This window comes from Heteronotia binoei, chromosome 9 (assembly GCF_032191835.1).
Source record: "Heteronotia binoei isolate CCM8104 ecotype False Entrance Well chromosome 9, APGP_CSIRO_Hbin_v1, whole genome shotgun sequence".
NCBI classification, from domain to species: Eukaryota; Metazoa; Chordata; class Lepidosauria; order Squamata; family Gekkonidae; genus Heteronotia; species Heteronotia binoei.
In genome coordinates, this window is record NC_083231.1 from 31,349,584 (window position 1) to 31,370,634 (window position 21,051).

At 41.6% G+C, this 21,051-nt stretch overlaps 1 protein-coding gene across 2 annotated transcripts in view; it reads left to right on the forward strand.

Annotated features, from left to right (window-relative positions):
- Positions 1-6,226: 6,226 nt before the first annotated feature.
- The window catches only part of TUSC3 (tumor suppressor candidate 3), a 187,421-nt gene continuing 172,596 nt past the window's right edge, over positions 6,227-21,051 (forward strand). The window contains exon 1 of one of the 2 annotated variants that reach the window (XM_060246403.1): positions 6,227-6,413. In XM_060246403.1, the coding sequence (XP_060102386.1) occupies positions 6,306-6,413 (108 nt within the window). In that variant the 5' untranslated portion in view covers positions 6,227-6,305. The remainder of the gene's footprint in view (positions 6,414-21,051) is intronic. The other variant, XM_060246404.1, reaches the window with a different exon arrangement.

The following is a 21,051-nucleotide window of genomic DNA, read 5'->3' on the forward strand; positions in this document are numbered from 1 at the left end:
TCCTCATGTTCATATTTGTATCAAACATTTAGCTGTACATGCATTGAATGTAACATGAGAATTACCCAACACATATTTTTTAAAAAAAATCAAGTGTATGTTGCATATGGACTGAACAAGTGTTCACTGTATGAACAAGGTTAATTTAATTTAATTTCTGGATTTATATCCCGCTCTTTCCCGCAAGTGGGCTCAGGGTGGCTTACAGTAGCAATTTTCAAAACATTACAGATTAAAAATTAATGTCATAAAAACAGATAATATAAAATTGAAGGCAGTACAATCTCAGACACAGGCAGTAGAACCATACAGATAACACAGTTATCATGGTGGTAAGATGATTGGGGAATCAGTGGGTATCAAAGGGATGTCCCCCCAGCTCAATTAAAAGCCTGGCAGAAGAGCTCTGTCTTGCAGGCCCTGCAAAACCTTGATAGGTCTCCCGGGGCCCAGATCTCTAGAGGGAGCTTGTTCCACCAGGTAGGGGCCCGGACCAAAAAGGCTCTGACCCTTGTTGAAGCCAGTCAGGCGTCCTTAGGACCAGTGACCACAAGATGATGTTGTGCAGTAGACCTAAAAGCCTGGGGGGGGGCTCGTATGGGGAGAAGCAGTCCTGAAGATATTCAGCCCCTGGCCATATAGGGCCTTAAAGGTAAGGACTAACACCTTGAAATGGATCCAGTACTCAAGAGGTAGCCAGTGCAGTTTGCACAGTACTGGCTTACACTGGTTACTGTAATGCCCCATCACCATAAAACATCTGGCTGTGGAGTACTCTAGTAAGGGTGTTCATGAATTCATTTAGTGTCATGGATAACAGCTGTTGAAAGATCTATCAACCATGAGTTTATCTAATTCTTTTCAAAAGTCATCCTAATTACTAGCTATCTCACAAAACTGAATTGCTTAAGTCAATTATCCTAGCCATAGAGGATTACTTTTATCCTGAACTTTCTGCAGGTAAATGTCACTGTATGATACTTTCATTTCATGACAAAAGGAGAAAATTTCCCCTCTATCAATTCTCTTCACGCTGTTCCTAAATCTATAAACTTCTATCATGTTTCCCCTGACATATCTGGTGTTACATTCTTCTAACTTTCTAAAATTGGGAAAGACAGTTCAATATTTGGCCGATCATTTTAGAATGCCTAAAATAGACTAATTGTAAAGTTACCTTTGTAAAAAAAAAAAATTCCCCATAAAGTGTTTATTGAACTGAACAAGTAGTGGCAGCAGGGGGTGGGGAGGGGAGTTGTGGCTCAGTCGTAGAGCATCTGGTTTGCATGAAGGCTTAATCCTTGGCATTTCTAGCTAAAAAGGAACAGGGAAAAGGTAATGTGAAAGACCTCTAGAGAACCTGGAGAGCCACTGCTGGTCAGAGTACACAAGAGAGAACTTAATACTTTATCAGTGATTTGACTCAAAATAGGGCAGCTTCATGTGCGCTTATAGCCCCTCCTCCATTCACTCAAGAATTCATTTATTGCTTTTTGATCAATTAATCACTACAAGTCTTTTATTTATATCAAAACTACTTTGATTTAAAAAGCTGCTCTATGGCACTGGAGTCTTATTGATTGATTTGGCTCATGGTGACAATCTGTCTGAAAAAGATTTATTGCCGTACTTTTTTTAAACCTTAAAAATAAGTAAATTCAGAATAAGCAGTGTAATACAATGTAAGATGGCAGCAAATTAGAATTAGAAAGGAAAACCAGCAAAAAGTAATGAGTTTGATCTAACAAATCTCTTCCAATAAGTGAGAACTGGAGAGAGGGCAACATGGTATATCCCACTCTTGCCAGATATTGGAAGCTGCGAGGTCGGTACTTGGATGGGAGATCACCAAGGAAGACTCTGCAGAGGAAGGCAATGACAAACCACCTCTGCTTCTCACTTGCCTTGAAAGCCCTTGCTGGGGTCATCATAAGTCAGTTGAGATTTGGTAGCACTTACATACATGCAGGAGTTGTTTTGTAGAAAAATAGGTGGCAGAACTCATCCACTGATTGTTATGCAGCTATACCTACTATTCAATGGACCAGGTGGGAAGGAGGAGGTGGAACTCACAGAAAGGTCCTGTAAACTCCTGCTGAATCCATGACCTTCATACATGAGTAGGGTTGCCAGCTCCAGGTTGGGAAATACTTGGAGATTTTGGGAATGAATCGTGAGGAGGGCAGGGTTTGGGAAGGGAAGGGGCTTCAGTGGAGTAGAGTGCCATGGGGTCCATCTTCCAAAATGGCTGTTTTCTCCGGGGGAACTGATATCTGTTGCCTGGAGATCAGTTGTAATCTCAGGAGGTGAGTCTTCCTCCAGTTGCACAAGCCTTTGTCTTCTTATCACCTAGTGGGAAGGGCGGGATATAAATCTTAGATAAATAAATAAATAAATAAATTATCAAGTCTTCTTGCTTCACCACAGGATTCATTGGTTCTTTCAGTCCGGTATCCAGTGATATTAATAATTCTTAATGATAAGTGAAATAAACATAATTGAAAATCCAAAATCAAATACATTGGTCAAAGATAGTAATGTTTCTTTTTATTAACGGGAAAGATGGAGAGGTGGAGCTTAGTGGCAGAACATTTACTTGGCACGCAAAGTCCTGAGTTCAATTATAGGCATGTTCTCCAGTTTAAAGGATCAAGTAGCAGGTGATGTGAAAGACCTCTAGAAGACCCAAGAAAACTGCTGCCAGTAAGAGTAGATAGTGTTGACCTTGACAGACCAAGGGTTTGATTATGTGTTCATGTGAAATAAGGCTCAGCTGTAAAATGAGAGGTGGAGAAGCGCAGCAAAAATGTCCTTGGGTTTGGAGCACTTTTCCCAACATGAAAGCATTTGGAGCTTTTTAATTGATGGGGACACAAAGGCACAGACATTATAAACTTTGCAAAGGTTCAGGAAAATGAACAGAGGAAACAATTTCTTCCTCTCTCCTAACCTTTGAACTTAGGGTGGGGTCACCCACTGATACAGGGTGGCTGATTTCAAGACAGACAACAGGGAAAAAAAACTTTTTACATTAGGCAGAATTAACTTATGGGTCCCACAATGCCACACAATGTGGTGATGACCACTGGCTCTAAAGAGTGACCGAGAAAAAAAAATATGGAAAAGACATTATCAAGGGATATCAGTGAAGATAGTTAATTGGAACCTTCATGTTCAGGGGTACTACATCTCTAAATAACCATTGCTGAATAGGACAAAGAATAAAGGAGAACTATTGCTTCTGTGCCCTGCTGTGGTTTTCTGGTGGCACGTCACGTGGTTGGCGGCTGGAGGGGAACAGGTTGGTGCTCTGATCCAGCTGAGCTTGTTTACAAGCACACCTTCTACAGAAGTCTAATACACACACTACTGCAACTGTCACATTCTCAAACAAGCTTGACAGTAACCAAAATATTATGTTATATTCCCCAAACAATTATTTGCAGTAGCAACAGCATCTGTTCTATAGTTTGTGATCTTTAGTTACTTCCTGCCATTTAAGAGGGCTGAGAGACCAAAGAATGAATCTCACTGCTTATTTTCTCCTGTCTCCGACTCCTAGCAAAACAGAATGACATTTTGTAAGATACTCTTTGCATCTTCCTTTTAACTGCCTCCAGATATTTTAAAATTACTGAACCTTTGTGAATATCATTTATTATGGGTGGTACCCTCTTCCCCCAGCTCCTGTAGTAACCCCATAGGAAGGAAGTTAATAGGTAGGTGTTCCTTTAGCAATCTCACAAATCCTATATAGGCTTTATTTTCTGTCTGCCAGGCAGCTGTTGATGGCATGATGACTCCTCCTCAGAGGATTTGTAACATTACTCTTTATTAACCACTCATTGTAACATATTGGGCTGGAAATTCATGTTGCCAACTCCATCCTGAGAGATTTGGGGACATCCCTATGGGAGGCTGTGGGGAGGGATTTCACCTAGAATCCATGGTATATCATACAGTTTGCCTTTTGAAGCTGCTTTTTTCTCTGGGAGAACTGAGCTTTGTAGTCTGGAAATCAGTTGTAATATTGACAGAACTCCCCCACAAAGAGTCCGACAACCCTAAAAAGTGTTATATATATCTCATTACCTGTCACAAAGCTCACTTGGTGACAATAGGCCAATCATAGTTTCTCAGCATAAATTACGTGTGATTTTTCTCTATAATCTGGAGATTAGACTAGTTGTCATTCTGGGAGATCTTCAGCTGCCACCTGGAGGTTGGCAACCTTATTTCTGGGAGATTTCCATGCCTTACCTGGAGGCTGGCAACTCTGATTTGTTAAAATGGGGATTCGAACCAATAGTCTCCCTAATCACTATACCACGCTGGCTTCTATTAATTAAATTGATTGGCTACTGGCAATCTGCATCATCTATTTTATCTGTTTGCGTCACCGTTCGCTTAATCTGCTATCTAGGTGCTGAGGTCAAAAGAATGAACTTGCTTTTTTTGCAGGATTATATTTTTTGAGGCTGTTTACAATTCTCTGCTCACTTCCTTGGGAGCCAGCACCACGCAACAAAACAGGGTTTCCTTCTGAGTAGGCTCGTTTCATACAAAAGGCATATATCCAGGATACCAAGGGGGGGGGGGGGGAGAAAATGGCACAGACAACAGTTGAGGAATATTAGGTGTGTCAGGAACACTACATTTCGCAAGCTGCTTTGCGCCTAAGTTTGCGTTACGATTGGCTGATTGAGTCCAATCAGCAAGGGGGAAGGTGGCGTGATAACATGTTTGCAGGTACTATGCAAGAGGCTGGTTGGGCGCTGCTTGGAAGCCATGGTATCATCATGGTGGCTAGCCACCAGGGGGCATATGGACATATATGGACATATGAACATTATTAGTGAACATATGGACATCTGAAGCTGCCTTATACTAAATCAGACCCTTGGTCCATCAAAGTCAGTATTGTCTTCTCAGACTGGCAGCGGCTCTCCAGGGTCTCAAGCTGAGGGTTTTCACACCTATTTGCCTGGACCCTTTTTGGGAGATGCCAGGGATTGAACCTGGGACCTTCTGCTTACCAAGCAGATGCTCTACCACTGAGCCACCGTCCCTCCCCAAAGCCCCCTGACTTCTGGAAGAGGCCCCCATGACTCTGGGGCCTCAACCAGCCCCAGGGGCCTCTGCCATGGCTCCAGAACAGTGGAGAGGTCACTTTGGGGGCAGGGAGCATAAGCAGTCCCAGCCTCCAGCCTGAGTTAAAGGACCTGCCAATCAGCTGATCCACGGGCCCTTTAACTAGCGCGGGGACTGGGGGCTGCTTCTGCTGCTGGCCTGTGCATTATTTTACTGGTGGGGAAGAGAGGGAGGCGGTGAGCTCACCACTGTCCTCCCTTCCCTGCCACTAAAACAGCACGTGGGCCGGCAGCAGTCACGGCGAGCGTGGGGGGGAGGGGGAGCAGAGTGCAATGGCGGGGGCAAGCGAGCAGAGTGCCACAGCAGTAGGTGGAGGAGAGCGGAGCACGGCAGCAGGGGTTGCGGGGGGGGGGGGTCACCTGCCTTGGGCCTATTTGCCCTAGAGCTGCTCCTGGCAGCAGAAGCAGCCCCCAGCTACTTAAAGGGCCCGTGGATCAGCTGCTTTTTAGGCCCTTAACTCATGCAGGGGCCTGCTTCTGCTGCCAGTCTGCGCGTTATTTTACTGGTGGGGAAGAGAGGGTGGTGGTGAGCTTGCCACAGCCCTCCATTCCCTGCCACTAAAACAACGCATGGGCAGTTAGCAGAAGCAGGCCCCCGCTTGGGAGATTTCTATTCCTTACCTGGAGGCTGGCAACTCTGATTTGTTAAAATGGGGATTCGAACCAATAGTCTCCCTAATCACTATACATGCTGGCTTCTATTAATTAAATTGCATTGGTTACTGGCAATCTGCACCATCTGTTTTATCTGTTTGCATCACTGTTCGCTTAATCTGCTATCTAAGTGCTGAGGCCAAAAGAATGAACTTGCTTTTGATGCAGGTCCAGGATTATATTTTTTGAGGCTGCTTACAATTCTCTGCTCGCTTCCTTGGGAGCCAGCACTACTGAACAAAACAGGGTTTCCTTCTGAGTAGGCTCGTTTCATACAAAAAGCATATATCCAGGATGCAAGTGTGCGTGGGGGGAACGGCACAGACAACAGTTGAGGAATACTGGGTGCCTCAAGAACACTACATTTCCCAAGCTGCTTTGCGCCGAAGGCTGCGTTACGATTGGCTCCCGACAGAGTCCAATCAGCAAGGGAGAAGGTGGCGTGGATAACGGCGTTTGCAGGTACTGTGGAAGAGGCTGGTTGGGCGCCGCTTGGAAGCCATGGCATCATCACGGCGGCTGGTGCTGCACCTGCCTGCGAGGAGCTGCCTTCTCTTCCTCCTCCTTTTCCTCTGTGTCGAGTTCGGGGGAGGCCAAAAGAAGAAGGAGGTAGACTTGTTCTCTCCCCACCGCCCCATCACACCCATTTCTCTCCTCCGCGATGCTCAGCCCTTGTTTCTGATTCCTTCCCAGCTCTTATCAGTTCGTCTCCTGTTGTTTGTGAAAGGCTGTTGTGTGTAAAACATACCAGTCTCATCTGTATTAGTATTTAAACCGGGGTTTATTTTTGAATCGAACCTTTGTTTAAATTGACACATACACACAGAACCTCACACATGTTCCTATTAGATTTCTTCAGCGAGGAGCGTCACACACTCCCCTCTCTGTGCTCATTGTCTGCTGTAGTTCATAGGTTGAGCATATGGCAAGTGGGAGTTTAAGATTTCTGACCAGAAGAGTACAAGAAAAGCAAGATGTGTGTGTTCTACTCAGCAACATGTTACTACTCAGAGAGAATATTTTGAATTAATTTTGTTTGCCTCATACTTAAATGGTAGATTGCACATGGACTGAACCCCAAAGCCAATTTTTGGTCATTGTGAATGTACATATGTTTTTTTAAATGAAAAACATTTCCAGCATTGGTAAGAATAAATTTTGTCTGTGGCACACATGATGCAGTGATGCATAAGAGTGCCTTTGAGCATGTGAAGATTGTCTCTTCTGGTGTAATTGCATCAAGATTGCTCTTATTGTGAGATGGAAGATTTCTAGGTAACAAAATGTGATTTCAGTTATTTCTTTTAACTCCTTCTTTCCCCGTCTTGTCACGTCCCCAAATCCCAGTGGTTTATGCACCTTTGTGACACTTCAGTATCTCCTACATAGTTCTGTGTAGAACTTGTGTAGAGTGCATGTGGCTCTTCCCTTCCCTCTGTGTTACCCATAGTTAAACACTTCCTTTGGTTCTGAAATTTGCTACCATAGATAAGTAATAGTGTTTCCTAAGTAGGCATTGGAAAGATGGACAAGGAGCTTTTGAGTTATATTTAGTAAGGTGAGTTATCTATGAAAGCTCTTTAACGTTTCTGAGGTTACAAGAAGACTTGTAGAAAGTAACTTCATTAAGAGCATTTCCCATTCACACTTTGGCAGCATTGCACCCTTTTATGCCTATTGACTTTACTGGACTCAGAAGGATGTAACTCCTTAGAATTGCTCTGATAACCACCAGTGAGTTAATCCAAATGTGGCTGATTAACTGCTAACATTATGCAGTGATGAGAGACATTCTGGGTTTTTTTAGCACACATTAGAAATTAAAAGGTTCAGTGTAGAAAAATGTGATTCTCTTAGTCTGTTTTCTGATTTGTGAGCCCCTGTCTGTAACTGCATCTTGCCTTGCTGCATCAAGTTGCTTGTGGTCATGGAAAGTGGAAATGTGATATAAATGTGAACAAAACATTACCATTTAAGATTATGACAAATACTGCAATTACTGGTCTTGGTAGTTACATTAGAGAAAAATATCAAAAAGTCCAAATGCTTATCTGCAGCCTGCATTAATGGCTACAGGTGCATGAAATACATGAAAACCAAGTTTACAGCACTTTTAACCCTCATTTTAGCAAAATGCTGCAGGCTTTCTGTTGTTATTTACAAAGGGCAGTCAGTGTTCATGGTACTTTACAGGGGGGAAAGTGACAGATGCCTGCTCTGGAGAGCTTACTACTTAATACTGGTATAGGGAAGGTGACATAAAGGAGAAAAGTGGAGACAGAATCAAAAGGGGGAGAATATGCCTTTGCTTCCGTAACAAGTCTAGTTTTGGCAAGGGAAGAAGCCTGTGCCAAAGGCTTCAAGTAAAAGGTGGCTGTTGAAGGAACTGTGAGGGGTGACAGTTTATGAAGCAGTTTCAAGCAGAAGGGGACAGAAAGGGAGAAATTGCAGAGTATGAGGAAGTGAGGAAATCTTTTGGTAGCAGAGGGTGGTTCTGTGGGAGAGGGCAAGCATGTATCAGGCTGTGAGAGGAGAGAGAAGATGGGGGTGGGTGGGGCTATGGAGGACTTCAATGGAGAGGAATTCATTTTTGTTTGTTTTTAGAAAATGTCTATACCGCATCCTCAGAGAACATGGTTAAGGCAGTTTACAAAATAAAATGGAATAAAATCAGTGCAAGTTGTTAACAACTAGAAATCCTGCCAGGACATAAAAACAGCACTAAACATGCAATGGCTTAAAAAGAGTCTTCTCAAACAGTACTCTAGCCAAAGGCAGACTATGAAATAATGTTACTTAAAAGCCTGGGTAAAATAAAACATTTTGGCTTGGCAGCTGAGAGAGTTAGGGGGAAAGCCTGATGGGAAAGGAAGTTCTGGAAGTGAGAAGCCACTTCTGGGTGGGGGTGGGGGCGGGGGACAGCACCTCTTAAGGACACTGGGAGCAGGACTTCTGAGGAAGATCTTAGCTTTGGTTCCTGAATAGGAAAAGGAACCAGTGAGGGATTTAAGGGATCTGGCACTGGTAAGTAAGAGAGAAGAGTGAGCTGAATGACTGGTAGAGGCAAGCAAGATAAAGAGGAGGGGATTAGAGGTATGACGTTGTGAGGAAAAATTGGGAAAACCTTAATCCCCCCTCCCTCCATTTTTCTTCTAAGGACTTTCAGCAGTTTTTTGCATGGCAAAACTGGGGAATTTTAGGTAGTGCTGGAAACAAAAAAACAACCCTGTGAATTGTGTTATTTTTTATAATTAGTGGAATTTTTTTTTAAGCTGATGTTTTTCTCACTCAAAATGTATAGCATTTTTAAAAAATCTGAGGGCTCTATCCACTTTTTCCAGTAGAAAAATTAGGAAGTGCTGGGGATCAGTGAAAAACCCTTCCTTTTTATTTGGGAATGAGTTAAACGAAAGACAAAGTTTAGCTCAAAATGAGTAGTTTGAACATTTCTATGTAACACAGGCTACAGCAAGCACCAGTCGTTTCCGACTCTGGCGTGATGCTGTTTTCACGGCAGTCTTTTTTATACGGGGTGGTTTTCCATTGCCTCCCCAGCTACAGCATTAGGTAGTGATAATTTAATATGTACCTACCTTTCTTCCCAATGAGAACCCGAAGCAGCTTACATCATTTTCCTCTGCTCCATCTTATCCTCACAACAGCAGTAATGTGAGGTAGGTCACCCAGGGAGCTTCCATGGCAGAATGGGGATTCCAATTTGGGGTTAAGAGATCCTAGTCCGTCACTCTGAAATCCTAGTCTGTTACTCCAACCTTATAAATCATGTGTATTAGCATTAGCACTTTTAAAAACTAATTAATTTAATTTTAAAACTTAACCAGATTTTAATTAAATGCTTATAATATTTAATGTAATTTTATCCATTTGTATAATTCAACCCTGAACTATGTTGTTAGCCGCCCTGAGCCTGCTCCGGCGGGGAGGGCGGGATACAAATAAAATTTGTTGTTGTTGTTGTTGTTGTATAATGTAGATATTTACAACATATTTTCAAGTATACATTTTTTGTTTAAACGTGTAAATAATTTTGGTAACAATATGCTGTAATGTGTTTAGTTTAAATAAATTAAAGTCCAGTTTTTTTCATTGTTATGACATTTAATTTGATATTCAAATATGCTAACAGTTCTATGTATGGTAACAGTATGAAAGTGTCTCTGTCCAGTTAATACACTTTTTTGTGTACTACAGAATTTATTTTCTACTTTCAATTTAAATTTTTCCTATTTTGTGCTGTAGTAGTACAGGCTGAAGCATTTTGCAACTTGCTGTTGATAATTGGATATATTTCTTATAAAATGAACTTTTCATACTTTTAAATTCCATAATTTATCATGTAGAAGGATTTTACATGCTAGCTAAGTTATAAATGATGCATTTTATATTGTTAGATCGCTCAGACAAGTTTAGGTTTGATGGGAAAGCAAGTATTGCATGGTGAACCAGAGCTACAATTTTTGCAATGTTGTAAAGTTAGCAGCTACATGACTTGGTGGTGGCTTAAATATAGAGATCAAATAAGAGAAAAACCTAAAAAGTACATAAAGACTTTCCTTGATCTTCAGTTGTCAATGGGTATAGAGTGTGTCTGAGAAGAGGAAGGCTTGGAAAGAAAGGAATAAAAATCTACCTTGGACATGTTGCATTTGAGCTAGTGACCTTGTGACATCCAAGGGGAAAATAAGAAGGTAGATATATGCAGGGTTGATTGGGGAAAGAACACCTTTCTGTATCATCATCCTGTGACTGAAAGTGAAGAAAGCACTGGAATTTTCTGATACAACCCTTGAAATCACTAATAGGCATTAAGAAATGTCTAATGCAGGGATGGGGAACAGTGGCTTTCCAGATGTATTTTTGCCTACAACTCCCATCAGCCCCAGCTAGCATGGCCAATGGCTGGGGCTGATGGAAGTTGTAGGCAAAAAACATCTGGAGAGCCACTGTTCCCCACCCCTGGTCTAATGGAATCACCATTGCTCAGAAAGCACAGGACAAAAATTTTTGGATGGATTTCCAAGAAGTGGTAGTGAGGAAAGCTGGCCTCCAATTTAAATTTAAAAAAAAATGGGCTACAGGTAGCCAAAGTTTGAGAAACTCTGTTTTGCCCTGGGAAATGGAATGTCTTCCTCAGTGGTCTTCTCTTTCTCAACTTGTTCTTCTTCTGTACTCGTAAACCTTACTTTTTGAAAACGTTTGCTCTTCCATTTCTGTACTTATTTTCTTGGCTTCACTCATACCATACAGCTTTCTGCGCATGGGACATGGAAATTCTGTGAGCAAGGCTTTATTTTATTCCAAACATAGAAAGCCTGCTATCTCTGGGCTTTCCTTTCCTTTAGAAAGGAGAGTCTCTCTCAACTCAAAATGCAGCATGTGCAGAAAATGTCTCAGAATCAGCCTTTGGATCAATTTTGTCTTAATTGTGCTACTGTTGACTCCTGGCCAGGTTGCTATTACAGGAGAACAAATGAATGCCAGTAAACACCAAAAGGTTAAGATGTCCTCTTTTGCATTTTTGGACCAAGTCCAGAAGTTGCTTGCAGAGATACTCGACGAAGGTAGCTCTGGCCAACAGAATAGGCAATTGACTTCTTCCAGTGGAAAGAGCATGGCAAGGAGGAATCCCTAATTTTAGATGCAAGTCGTCTTTTTACAATCTTCTGTGGATGAAAGTTGCTTTGTTTTCCACACCATGTACAGTTCACTTGGTTTCCTGCAGAGACGACATAGGGAATACTTCAGAACTTCTGTGCCAAAACCTAGTTCCCAGAACTGCATTTTCTATGTGTCAAAGGCTTTCTAAAAATTCTCATATAACAAATATTCTTTGAAAACTCTGGGGTGGGATGAGGAGGAACAGAGGATGATTGAATTGAAGTACCATGTGGTATTTCAAGCACAATGAGAAAATTGTACTTGTAGTAGAACTTTCTTCTTCTTCCTTAAAAACACACACACAAAAAACCTTTTGTCTGCTCTTCTGTGCCACAACTTCAGAAGTTGTTTGAACAGTGGCTAGCGGTATAGTATTGGGTGACAATGCGAGGCTGGATTTTTCAGTTCTCTGCTGCAGACTTCAGTTCCTGTTTGCTTGACATCTATATTGAAGTACATTTGGAGACATTTTTCTGGGTTTCCTTTCTCCCTCACCTAAAAGAAGGGACACATTGATGTTGCCATAAGTGATCCCAAGCACTCAAATTAAAACAACTTTACCTTTGGGGAACTATCAGGATAGAAAGTAAGTGTAACCAAAAAAAAATCGCAATGGTTAGGGTTTAATTTATCTACAACAAATAAAAACTTAATGCTTAGCCTTATGGGGATTCTGTGGGAAGCAGCCAATTAGATATTTGGGAATATGGACAGTGAAGGGTTGGAAACACATGGCAGCCATTCATTATTACCGTACATAGTGAAACTGGTAAATTGGTAGCCTTATGGCCAAATTTTAAATGAATGTGCTCGGGAAAGATAGCATTAAAATGAATGTTGCCACAATGCTTATTTTTTAATTTATAAATCTCCCCTTAGAATGTAGTGCAACAATATGTAACAAGTGGATATGTAACAAGTGTCAATTTAAGATGTATTTGACAAGTTGCAGTAAAAGATTTGTGTAAAAGGATGGGTTTCTTTTGGCGTGCGCATTTGCATTCAATTTCATTTTTGGGCACAACTGAAAGAAGGAGCTGGTTTATGGAGCAGCCTCTTCTTGTCAATTGCTCCTTAAAGTTTTCACCCATTTGAGAGGAAGGGCAGTGGTAATCCAAAAACGATTGCCCTGACACCCAGCTGGCATTGTGATGTGTCTTCTTATGAGATTTTTGGCCATGTAGTACTGGGGCCTCATGTGCATCTCTTGTTTGCTGAGTGGGTGAGATTGGGATTAACCAGGCAACTTGTCCCCTTAGAAAAATTCAGGCTCTCAGGTAAAAAGGTAAAGGTAGTCCCCTGTGCAAGCACCAGTCGTTTCCAACTCTGGGGTGATGTTGCTTTCACAATGTTTTCACAACAAGACTTTTTACAGGGTGGCTTGCCATTGCCTTCCATCTACACTTTCCCCCCAGCAAGCTGGATACTCATTTTACCGACCTCCTTCTGATGGAAGACTGAGTCAACCCTGAGCCGGTTACCTGAACCCAGCTTCCGACAGGATCGAACTTAGGTCATGAGCAGAGCTTAGGACTGCAGTACTGCAGCTTTACCACTCTGCACCACGGGGCTCTTGTCAGCCTCTCAGCATAGCACCAAAACAAGCATTTGAGCAGTGAACAAGTCGAACCCTTGCAGGATTTCTAGAATTGGGGGAAAATCCCCTCCCCCTTTTGTTTTGAAAAACAGAATGAGCTAAGATTCAGCACAGCCCTAAATATGCCACCTTTCAGACAGCAGGGAAGAAATACTGCCAGTGCTCATTTGTTTGTGTTTGCTGTAAATATATGCAAACTTAACACTTGTCCACTGATTATCATTGAGCCCAAGCTAGGAAAGAAAAAGGTTAATTTAAAAACTTGAACTGGTACTATAATGCTGTTTTACCCAAGCTGGTAGCAAGCGATAACATTTTGCCAAAAATAGCATATGAAAGACCACTAGAAGAAATCAGCCCATAAAACACTATGGAATAAAGTCACTATTGGGTTAACTATTTTATAACTTTAGTTTAAGTCTTGCATTTACAATAACAATTCTCACATTGTATAATATAAATATAACCTGTATATAAAAAAGTTTCCTCTAGTTTTCCTTTGGTCCCCATCTGGGACAGTGTTACAGCCTTGGAGCAATGAGGAATAATGGGCTTTTAGGTATGTTTAACTCAGTATTGGATTAATATTTTTGTATCTGTTATATTAAAAATCTGGAAATGGTAGATATGCCTGAAGTTATTATATGAAGCAGTACTCTTTATTTGCACTAAATCCAATGGAAGTGTGGGATTTTCTGATAAAAAATTATGCTTATGACTGAGATGCAAGATGTCTCAGGCAATGTTCTTAATTTTTCATTTGAACCACACCAAATTAAAGTGAATCTTCAATCCTGTATCCTTTCACTTCCACCTGTATCCTTTTCATCTCACCAGAGCAAAGCAACCTGGTAACCTATGGTACATCTGGAAAGTAGTTGTCCTGTTTTTTCATAATTTCATGTCATGTTTGCCAATTGAAACATAGTTGTGAACAGCTGAATTTCAGCTAGGCTTTATAACTTAGTCTGGTTATGGGTTTACCCTGTATGAAGACATTCTTCTCAAACTGGATGCCAATTTTATTTGACAATGCTGTTGTCTCTGGTGATGGCCTCATTCTAGAGTAATCTAGTGATGGCCTCATTCATTCATAAGCCGTTGTCAGCTTATCTTCAGGATAGCTACTTCTTGGTTTCGTTACAGTTTATATTACCACCTTCTTGCCCATGGGATATTTATACTTTTTCATAATAATGATAAACCATCCTATTCTCCCAAAGCAGCTGATACATCATTTCTGCTTCTGTTCTCGCATTGGGAGGTAAATAACAATATCTGCAACACTTCTTATTCCATTGGCAACTATTCCTGATGATTCTGAGAAGAAAGCGAGGTGGTAATGCGGCTTATGGATCTTGAGCAGATCAATTTAAGAAAAGGAAAGAGGCTGGTCTTTTAATGAGGTGATATGGCGGATGTTTTATTGAGTATGAAAGATATAATAAAGGAGAACTGGTACCTCCACAGTGTAGTGGATAGTATTATAAAGTCAGAACTCTTCTCAAGTCATAAATTCACTACGTAGCCTTAATTAATGGCACCTCAAACCTGTCTTTCTGCTTCATATGGTAGCCCTGTGTGTAATAATGCAAAAAAGTATTATTGATAATGATGAAACAGTAACGATTTGAACATGAAGATATAAGAAAAATGTGGTAAACTCAGCAGAGTCAAATGACTAAGGCAGGCCAAAGGTGAGCTGAAACTGACACGTTATGCCCAAAGGGGAGGGGGGCATAGAAGTGATCTGGCACAAGTTTTGGTGAGACAAAGAATTGAAAGTCTGAGCTGAGCACCACAGCTAGAAGGTCCTGTACTCACCTGGCTGTACCTTAAACAGTTAGGGGCTCATGCTGGTAATGAGCATATACTATTAAATTCATGTTGGAGTAGGTGGTCTTTAAAATTTCTGAAGAAGCAAGTTAAAACATTAGTAAAAGCCATACATGTAAAATCCCTATTATGGGCCTCACCTTGCGGAGCTGCCTGCTTGAAAGCTCCTACACTTTTGTCATTCCACAAACTGTGCAAAACGTAATTGTTCAGGACAGGGGTGGAATTCTAGCAGGAGCTCCTTTGCATATTAGGCCACACCCCACTGATGTAGCCGATCCTCCAAGAGCTTACAAGGCTCTTTTTTGTAAGCTCTTGGAGGATTGGCTACCTCATGGGGAGTGTGATCTAATATGCAAAGGAACTCCTGCTAGAATTCCACCCCTGGTTCAGGAGGACATTTTTATAAAGGGAATAGGGCTATAATATAATGGAATGGTTTAGGAAGGGTTTTTTATAAAAGTAACAGTACTGTAGTCTATGCAACAATGCCTAGTGTGCGTTATCTATTTATTTTAAATACTTATATGCTTCCTTTCCATAAGATGAACATAAATACATTTGAGCAACTAAAAATAAATTTAAAGCTATGAAACAATTCAATTTGAAAACACATAAATAACTAACACCAGAAGGAGGGCCAGTAACCATTATTGGAATATGCCAGAAAAACAAAGAAGTCTTCACCCACTGGTGAAAGACATCAATAGAGGGAGACAGGTGAATCTCTCTAGGGTGAGAGTTTAAAAAGTTTTGGTGTCATGACTGAGAAGGTCCTTTCTTGGGTTGCCACTCAACTAACTTCAGATGGTGGAGGCAACCAAAGATTAAGCCCTCTTAATTAAGGCTAACTAGTGAATTGATTATTGAGAAGAGATTTGTTTCAGGAATGTCCTGGTTCACAGTGAAATAATTTGGAGAGTGAAGAGAACTACTACTACTATGTGTAGTGTAACTTGCTTCATAAGAAACATTTAGATTACCTCTGTTTTCCATTTCTGCATTTCCTGCTGTGATAGCCGGTTTCGAGTTTTAAGTCCAAACGCCTCAGTTAATTATTTTCAAATTGTGGATTAGAATGTTGGGGGAAAATGGATTATTTTTGCTCTTTAAATTTTGGCCAACTGACAGAGTTGAAGGTTGTTGGATTTTGGTGGGAGAATAGTTAGGAGATCTGCTTGTTAGGAAGTCCATCAAGGGACTTCAGGTATTTTGTAGATAGGTAGGGTTTGAGTGTCCTTCATGTCAAAAGCAGTTAAAAGCCTTTCAGTTATAATATTATTTTGTTTTTAACTGTTGTTAGAATCCCTGAGCCCGCCAGGGGAGGGCGGGATATAAATTTGATGAAATAAAAATAATAAAATAAAATATTTATTTATTTATTTGGTTCACTTATATTCCACCCTTTCCCGGACGTGCTCAGAGCAGATCACATACAGATAAAAAACCAGACACATATAATAAAATCAATAAGACCAATAAATACAATTTAAAACAACAGCATTACATTAACATTAAATAACAGAGGCAGGTGGCACATAGTGCAGCTTTAGGTGTAGTCATTCAGTGGCCCGAATATAAAGGTTCAGATGATGGATCACTGTGGGGGGCAGCCGATAGTGTAAGCAACAGAGTAGAGGACGCCCGCCTGCCTCAACTAAATGCCTGGTGGAACAGCTCTGTCTTGCAGGCCCTGCGGAAGGGTAACAAATCTGGCAGGGCCCGTACCTCCACCGGGAGCTGATTCCACCAGGTTGGGGCCAGGGCCAAAAAGGCCCTGGCCCTAGTCGAGATAAGTCGGACATCCTTGGGGCCAGGGATGACCAGAAGGTGTTGGTTGGCCGATCTCAACGCCCTTCGAGGCTCATATGGGGATAAATCTGAGTTAAACAAGATACCTGTTTTGTGATGGTTATGTTTTCTCAGGCCTGAGCTCTCCAATAACTTTGGTACTGTAATACTGAGAGGGCTGGAGAAAAGGAGAACAAAGAGACAGGCATGGACACATAATAACAAATAAACCTTTTTCTTTGTTGTTTCATCAAGCTTACTGTGTGGTTCCTTCAAGCCTGTGTGTGCATAAAGTGCTGTTGTCACAGCTGATCTATGGCAAACCAGCGTTACTGATGTAACTAACACGAATTGGAGCAGACTTCGGAGACTGTAAGCCGCTCTGAGTCTCTAATTCAGAGAGAAGGGCGGGGTATAAATCTGCAATTCTTCATCCAGAACAGGGATCAAGCCTAAAATCCTTTCCTAATAGACTAAGGCAATGCTGGATGGCAGTCTTGAGTTCAGGCATTTCCCTTGTTGAGGAGTAGGAGACTAAGTGGTCCCCCTAAACCCCAATTATAAAAAAAAAATTGTGTGTGTTTGACTGTTTCATTCAGATAAGAAAATGGGCTACACTGGATCAGAGCATTTTGACTTTCCATACCATCATACAATTCTGAACCAAATGAGAATGTAGGTGAGAATTTTCACCTCTACATATAGGCTACATATATATTTTACGGGCTTCACAGGCTACATATATATTTTAAATTATTTCATTCTCACCCACTGGTGTCAAATGGCTGTTTGTATGTTGATGTCACAATGATGGTTTGCACAGGCCCGCACACAGTTCTGTAGGCTGACTAAAAAAAATGAACCTGTGTTTTCCACATCAAACCAACAATTCCCAGTGACTGGGATACTAAATGGAAAAGTGGTACAAGCTAGTAAAACAGGCAGGAAGGAACACCTTGTGATTTTAAGATAGTCCAGATGTTCCAATAGGATATATTACCCATGGTCCTCTGAACATGTGTATCTTTACCGGGTTGGAATTGTGTCCTTGTCTGGTAATCTGTTACAATATGCACAAATAAATTGATGTCTGGGTAATCCAGGAGTATTGATGGGTGTCGTGCCTCAACATACCATTGTTCTGTAGAATCTTGTCAAATTACAGCATACACAAGCAAAAGAGTTTTGTATTGGTAACACTTTTCAAAAAGTTAGTGATGGCATTTTTTTTTTGTTATGCCCAATAAATGAAATATGGTGCTTATAGAAGCCCAAAAGCACTCCTGTAATTAAATTGTGTGATACTTTGTTCCCATCCAGATGTCCATAGTTGGCAGTGCAGTTGCTGCAAGACAGATCAGCAACTTAATTGATCTTCCCCACCGAACTGTTCTGCAAGTACTTAGGCAGCACTTCCTGATCAGCCACGTGGAAAATGCAGATTGTTTGCTTCAGTATTAGGTTGCTCTGAGTAAATCTTGCTGTAATGAATTGGACTCTCCGGTCATAGCGAAAAGGTGCTTGTTGCTTGTAAAACGTATTTTAAAATCGGTTGGATGCTTCAGGCTTGGTAATAAAGTGAGAAGAAAATAATTGTATCGATATTACATTTTAATAGGCAGGAAACTCTGCTCTAGTCATAGTACAAGGTGTATAAGCTTCTTTTTGTTTGTGTAAGGGTATCTAGTATGGATGATGATGATTAGAGTTGATGTTTGGTAAATTCGGACATCTGGCTTAACCACACAAACTGGTGCCATGCTTAAGCACATGCTTAACTCTCCCTTCTTTCTTCTCTCCCCTATTTGTGGTGGACCTCAATAGGGAAGAAGAAGAAGAAGAAGACTGCAGATTTATACCCCACCCTTCTCTCTGAATCAGAGACTCAGAGCAGCTTACAATCTCCTATATCTTCTCCCCCCACAATAGACACCCTGTGAGGTAGGTGGGGCTGAGAGCTTTCCCAGAAGCTGCCCTTTCAAGGACAATTCCTACAAGAGCTATGGCTGACCCAAGGCCATTCCAGCAGCTGCAAGTGGAGAAGTTGGGAATCAAACCCGGTTCTCTCCGATAAGAGTCTGCACACTTACGCACTACACCAAACTGGCTCTAGGGAATAGAGGGTTGGCTCTGATCATGCCTGGTGTACTAGTGCTGGTGTGTGGGTTTAATTTCCACTCACTTGGATCTTAGTGGTTTTAAAAGTCTTTTAGAATCCTGATTAAATGAATAGCCTATATACGTCTGTATTAAAATACTCTGGGTGACTGGAGTCATCTTAAACCTCCATTTCTTCATTGTTGTCTGCATCAGAAGGGAAGGTGGAATAACATACATGAGCCCTCCATAAAGTGCAATCAAATTGGCTGTCTGGACACAGTCTAATGGCTAAGAGACTGAGATGACAACTAGGATTTCTATTCAAATTTCATCTCTTGCATAAACTCATTAGCTGGACTTAGGCAAGTCACCTTCTAGTATGAGGTGTTAAACATGCCGCCCGTGGGCCTGCTCAGGCCCCCAGAGGGCTCTTATCAGGCCCACAAGCAACTCACTGTAGTCTGCTTCCTTCTCTCTCTCTTGCTTCATTCTGCATCACAGCTTGCTTTGCCAGGCTTGTTCAGTCAAACTTCAGAATAAAGGCTCTATTTTCTCCATTGATTGACCAGCACATGAAGCAGTTTATGTACAAAAGCTTGCAACGCCCAGCCATTTCTTATTTTTCTCTGGGTCTTAGACTCAAAGTATTGACCATGAGATTTCTGTAATGAATGTCAGTAAATCAAAAGTAAGGAGGAATTCACAGATACACAACTGAACAACACCTCATCATCACACAACCTTTATTGGTATAACCGTGAACAACACCTGAACAGCATACTACAGCACAGCACGGACATTGTCTCCAGATTTTGATAATTCAGAGCAAGAGGTGTCAGTTTTCAGAGACAGTTAAATAAACAAAATATTGCAAGAGTGCTAATTTTTTAAGCACGTTTTAATTGTGTTTGTGCCCTTTATAAAGTTTATCTCTCGGCTACCTGGCATTACATTTTAAGACACACATGGTCCAGCCTATTTAAGTTTATTAAGAATATAATACAAATGTGGCTATTGTAATGACTGCAGTGATAACATATGTAAAGTGTGAACACATGGTAACTGCTTAATGAATGCTGTTATGGTAATCTATTTTGTCAGTGGCGATATTAGTGCATTAATATAATGTTTCAGATAGGAATCTGATTGTGTAACCTAAATACTTATACCATTTTAAGTCTGTTGAAGTCATAGGGCTTAAAATGGTGCAGTTCTGCCTCAGACTGTAGGGTAAGTTGGATCAGTTCATGTACTCTAGAAGGGAGGGAACAGGTCCCCTTCCATAGGGAAAAAAAATCCGTTGTATGCTGTTACCTTGTTAGATATTAACAGCATGGTTTTAGTCTTTTGCTGTATAAATTGTCCAGTGAGTTTTTCTTTTGGAAATATAGGAACCATGTGTGTGTAAAGTTCCATCAAAGTCACAGTGAAGGACTTCCAAGGCAAGTGAGAAGCATAGGTGGTTTGCTATTGCTTTCCTCTGCAGAGTCCTTGATGGCCTCCCATCCAGGTAGTGACCCAGCTTAGCTTCTGAGATCTGATGAGATCAAGCTGTAGATACTTGTGCACAAAATTAATGTTAATGGTAGATACATGTAAAATTAATCTGGGAAGCAAGCAGAATGGGAAATTATGAAGTGATGGGAGCAGTGCCAGGATCACATACAGGTTGGGAAACCAGCGGAGAAGAGGCTAAAAGTGAATCAGAAACCTCTTAAGAGCAACGCAGGAATCCGGGGGCTAGCCTTAAGAGCCGACGCAGGAATCCGGGGGCTAGCCTTACAGTGGCTCTCCTCCTTCCTTGAAAATCGGGGACAAAGGGTGGCAATTGGGGGGAAGCTGTCTCAGAGACACCCGCTTCATTGTGGGGTGCCTCAGGGGGCAGTTCTCTCCCCGATCTTGTTCAATATCTTTATGCGCCCCCTTGCCCAGCTTGCCCGGAGGTATGGGCTTGGTTGTCATCAGTACGCTGATGATACCCAGCTCTATCTACTGATGGAAGGCCGGACTGGTGATGTCCCTACAAATTTGGACCGGGCGTTACAAGCCGTGGCTGGCTGGCTCAGGCTGAGCGGGTTGAAGTTGAACCCAACGAAGACTGAGGTCCTTTGCGTGGGTCGGGACGGACCGGGAGGGGAGATTACTCTGCCGGCTTTTGACGGTGCGCCACTGATACCAGTGCGCAAGGTCAAGAGCCTGGGGGTGCTACTGGAATCCTCGCTATCAATGGAGGCCCAGATAACC